The following is a 4,714-nucleotide window of genomic DNA, read 5'->3' as shown; positions in this document are numbered from 1 at the left end:
ATTTTTTTTTTTTTTTTTTTTTTGGCCTTGCCGCGCGGCTTGCAGGATCTTAGTTCCTCAACCAGGAATCGAACCCGAGCCCAGGCAGTGAAAGCGCCAAATCCTAACCACTGGATCGCCAGGAAATTCCCACTGAGCCACTTTTTGTTCCCTGGAAAGGTTTCTTCATATTTCTGGGCTTTACACACACTCTTCCCTCTGACCAGAATTCCCGTTCCCTGCCTTGTCCATCTTAAAAACTACCCTCACTTCATATGCTGCTCAGGCATCCTCTCCTGTGAAACCACTCCTGATCCTCTCCTGCACTCCCCCTGCCCAACAGTGACCTCTCTCTCCTCTCTACCCAGTAAAGACCTTGCTCTTGCTGGAGGTTTCATATTCTGATAGCCTGTTGCCTAGGTGCTTTCCTTACTAGGAGGGAATGACCTGAGTGCAGAGATTGTATACCTGTCGCCCAACACGGGGCTCAGCAGATGCTTATCAATGAATGAACTCCACCCCCGAGTGCCCCTGCCCGTGGCTGCCTCTTCCAGAAGGCTGTCCTCACCTGTAGGAACCAGGTCCCGGCATTGAGTCTCTTCAGCTCAGTCCAGGAGAAGTTGCTACTGTGGCTGTTGACTCGGTGTGGGAACACAGAGGCCACATCTGTGGTCCTGGTCAGGCGCTCATCATGCATGAGGAAGGGGATCCCATTGGAGCTGAAGGCACAAGGGGAGTCAGAGGGCCAAGCTCTGGGGCATCATTTCCAGAGCGTCCCTGCTGTGTCCCTGGGGTCGGGAGGGGACCCCGGCTTCCCTCACCTGACCATCACGTCGGTCTCAAACACAACAGCTCCACATTCAGCTGTCTTCCGCAGGGACATCAGGGTGTTCTCGGGGGCCAGCTGGGAAAGGTGAGGAGGTGGCAGGGAAGGGTGAGAGCCTGGGAACCCACAGGCCTGGTCACAGCAGCCTAGAGGAGCAGACCCTCCCTGCCCTGCCAGCATTCTGCCCAGCACTCACCATGGGGGCCCCTCGGTGTCCCATCAGCTCAGGCTTGGGGGGTAAGTCTTTGGATTCCATGATACAGGCTGAGGAGATGAATAGGGGCACCAAGTAGATGGCCAGGGCAACTCCAAAAAATAGGAGAAGTAGCAGAATCTTGGGACCTGTGGGGAATGGGGGACAGGCTATAGAGAAAGGACAGTGGTGGGCCGTGGGGACAGAAAGCAGAGTGCAGGTACAGGAAACGGAGCAGCAGGAGGCAGAAGCATTGATGGCCAGTGAGGGTGTGTGAGAGGGTAGAGTTGGCACCTCTTTGGTGGATACGGTAGAAGGTATCAGCCACAGGCCAGGCCAGGAGAGTGATGCCAGCAACTGCTCCAATATGAAGGAATGGGGCTGTGGCCTGTGGACAAGAGCTGTTGAGGGGGGCTCTTCTCCCTAGAAGCCCTCCCCTTCTCCCCCTAGGACCTGACTTTTGAAGTTGAGAGCTACCTGGAGTCTCGGGGCACCAGGGAGCAAGCTATGTCCTGGGGTTGGCCACAGGGGAAGGTTTCCCCCACTAAGCCCTGGATACCAGCCACTCACCTGCAGTGACAGACGTAAGCTATGCCACTCCTGCCGCCATTGGACCTCCAGTCCCACAAGGCCAGCGGCCACAAGAAGTATAATGAGGAGCAGCAGCACCTGGGGGACCAGGGATCTTCATGTCAACCTGAGCTTGTGGCTGCCTGGGCTGCCCCTCACTCTATGAAAACAGGACCATTCTCTTCTCCTGACTCAACCACTGTCCTTCTTTCACTCAGCACATATTTACTGGGCTTCAGGTCCTGAGCTCGTGCTCAGGGATAGAAGAACTGGCTAAGCACTGGGCCCAGTGTACCCCTCTCCCGCTTGCTCCCATATGCCCACTCTACCTTGTGGGTGGTGTGCAGGCACAGAGGCTGGCCACAGAGCCGCAGGAACAGGGCCAGGAGCTGGGGGCAGAGGTGGTGGGAGTCATGAGGTGCCAAGAGAGGGGCTTCCCAGGCTGACACCTCCCTCCTCCCCTCCCCTCAGTGGCCAGGGTGAGAACGACAAGGTAGAGCTGAGCGGGAAGGAAGGGCTAAGGTTAGACCAGCTGCTCCGGGACCCACCAAGAGCAGGGATGCGTATGTGACCAGTAGAGAGATGACCAGCAGGAATGCCGGGGACCAGTCCATCCAGTGTCCCCAGTGCTGGAACAGGAATCTATGGGAGGGGAGAGGGAGGTGTCCGAGTGGGGGAAGGGCAGCGAAAGTAGCCTGAGGGGAGCTGGGCTGGGTGGCTCTAGGATGGGGGCTAGAAGGGAGTGAGGGGAAGCCCTTCAGGGGGTCAGGGGCTCCACGGACTGGGGAGACTTCACGGAGGGGTTTTCAAGGAGGCTGGGTAGGGGGCAAGCCAGGCAGGGCTGGGGATGACCGAGCACCCCGGAGTCCCGAGGTGGGGAATAGGTTGACATGTCTGCTGAGGAAGGGGGTCTGTGACACACTCATTGAAGTTGTGCAGGTCATTGAGAAGGATGAGCACGACGTACAGCCAGCCCAGGGAGAGGAGAAAGGTGAGGAAGAGCAGGCCAAACCAGATGCATTCGCACTGCAAAGGGGCAGGAGAGAAGCTCACAGCCCATCCCCACTTCAGCTCAGAGTCCCCAACAGAGGGCAGCTCAAGGGGGCTTCCTGCCAGGCATGGGGGTGCTCTGCTTTTGCAGGTAGTTCTTTCCATGTTTGAGGGGATTTTCCTCCTGGGGAGAGAAAGCCCCTTCCTTCCCTATCCCCTCCCCTCTGCTGTCTCTGAACACACCTGGCCTTCTTATACCCTCCGAGTGGCCTCTGCCTTGGACTTCTGCCCCCCCACCACACCCCATCCGTACTTCACCTGGTTGGTTTGTGTCCTGTCTTTGGGGCATTTCTTCCAGTGGCAGCTATACAGGCAGTGGAGGCAGTGGGCCCAGACCGAGCAGCAGCCAGGAGACTCACCCATGGTGAGGGCCTGGGGGAAGGGACACTTGGCTATCAGGGACCCTGGCAGAAGGCAGTATATGTGAGGAGCCCCGGGAGGAGCAGAGGCCTGGGCCGCTGCTCAGCAACGGAGTTCACAGGGCAGGTCCCAAGTGCCAGATTGGATGAGGAGGTGAGCAAAGGGGACAGTTTCCGGGGTCTTTCTTTCCCTTTCATCTGCATATGTGGAAAGTCAGTGGGACACCCAGAGGTCTAGCCTCCTGGCAGGATATACACCCACTCTCTCCATCTCCTCCCCTTTCAACAGCATCCCTATCTGGGGATGGAGAGGTTGCCTGGGGTAGGGACTCAGGAGAAACTTCCCTGGGGTGGGGCAAACACGGTTTAGCAAGTTGAGGCAGATCTGGCCAAACTTCAGGCGGCCCCATGTTGAGGCTTCCACCATAGAAGCCAGGAGTAACCTGAAGGAGAGGCACCGGGCCTGACCTGGGGCTGAGGGAGGCCTGGCTAGTGGCTATTTGGTCAGTTGCTATGGATACAGAGATTGTACACATTACAAAGCCCTGAACTGAAAGATTCTGTCTCCACCTCCCAGGGGCAAGGGGGCACTACCAATAAGAGGAAATCTTGAGGAGAACAGGTTGCCTGGGGCACTCCCTACCTTCTGAAGGAAACTTTTTCCTGCCCGCACACACTTGGAACATCTAAGCCCTCTTACCCCAGTCCTGTCGTTTCCTGCCCAGTCATCCCCCAACCTCAGCCAGGAACCCAGTCTCCGCCTTTTCCTTCTCAGGGGCCCCACCCTCTGAGGACACTTTGGTGAAAGTACAACAAATACAGGGCAAAGGTGTGTATAGGGGCTGTGGTTGTCTTGGGGCAGGGGATCCCTGGACCTTGTGCTTTGAGGTCAAGCTGAGACCAAGCTGGCTTACTGATCCCCAGACTAGGCTGGGTGTGTGATTTTGATCCTACATGAGAAGGTGTGGGATTTGTGTAAAGGAGCCCCTGGATACACCCAAAGTGGGTGTGGTCTGAGGAACATGACCCCTTGCCTTGTCATCTGGGCTCCCCTGAAGCTGTGGAGTCTTTAGGGGGTGCACAGTGGCTGAAAGGAGGGTGTGGCTGCTCCTGAAACAGCCCTTCTTACCCTCTGCTTGCCTTGGGAAAGGAGGGTTGGGGTAGGAATGGAAGTTAGGGGGCTGAAGATGGGGGGAGGGAAACCTCTCCCCACCCTGACACCCCTCCCAGGAGAAAGCCAACCCAGAGGGAGGTCCCCTGCCTCTTCCCATGCTGGGACCGAGTGGTTGTAGCCTGCCTCGGGCTCCAGCCGTACCTCGGGTACTGCCTCTGCACCCCGGACACTGCCGTCCAGGGTCCCACCTCCCTCCAGAAGCTGTCTGTAGGATAGGGTCAGGATCTGAGCAGCCAGAAAACTCCAATCAGGGGAGCTGACCAGGGGTGCTGCTCAATCCCTGGGCCCAATCCCTGCCGGCAGGAGCCGGTCTCGGCCCTGCCACTCCCGCCTGTGGCCCCCAGCCTTCCCGAGCCCTCACACCTTTTCTCAGCAGCAGGTCCGCTCTGCTCTCTGCCCTCGGCTGTGCACTGCACTGTTTCCCAGGTCCTCTCCGAGTTGTCAGCCTCCTCCCTCTTCCAGGCTCAGCCCCACCAGTCAAACAGGTGGCACTGTTGCCACCTACAGGAGGCTGTGCGGGTCCTCTCCCAAGGCCTGCAGCTGCTCTGTGGCCTCTGGTGTCC

The 4,714-nt window shown here is 58.0% G+C and overlaps 1 protein-coding gene across 1 annotated transcript in view; it reads right to left on the bottom strand.

Moving 5' to 3' along the window:
- The window catches only part of GDPD2 (glycerophosphodiester phosphodiesterase domain containing 2), a 10,017-nt gene extending 5,406 nt beyond the window's left edge, over positions 1-4,611 (bottom strand). The window contains exons 1-10 of the mRNA XM_024756356.1: positions 4,515-4,611; positions 2,877-2,990; positions 2,491-2,594; positions 2,117-2,210; positions 1,898-1,957; positions 1,569-1,667; positions 1,293-1,386; positions 1,002-1,147; positions 801-883; positions 548-698 (exon numbers count right to left, since the gene is read on the bottom strand). Of these exons, the coding sequence (XP_024612124.1) occupies positions 548-698; positions 801-883; positions 1,002-1,147; positions 1,293-1,386; positions 1,569-1,667; positions 1,898-1,957; positions 2,117-2,210; positions 2,491-2,594; positions 2,877-2,981 (936 nt within the window). The 5' untranslated portion in view covers positions 2,982-2,990; positions 4,515-4,611. The remainder of the gene's footprint in view (positions 1-547; positions 699-800; positions 884-1,001; positions 1,148-1,292; positions 1,387-1,568; positions 1,668-1,897; positions 1,958-2,116; positions 2,211-2,490; positions 2,595-2,876; positions 2,991-4,514) is intronic.
- Between the last annotated feature and the right edge of the window lie 103 nt (positions 4,612-4,714).

Source organism: Neophocaena asiaeorientalis, unplaced genomic scaffold, assembly GCF_003031525.2.
Source record: "Neophocaena asiaeorientalis asiaeorientalis breed wild unplaced genomic scaffold, Neophocaena_asiaeorientalis_V1.1 scaffold801, whole genome shotgun sequence".
Taxonomy (NCBI): Eukaryota; Metazoa; Chordata; class Mammalia; order Artiodactyla; family Phocoenidae; genus Neophocaena; species Neophocaena asiaeorientalis.
The sequence above is the reverse complement of the archived record's forward strand: the minus strand, read 5'-3'. Positions and strand labels throughout refer to the sequence as shown.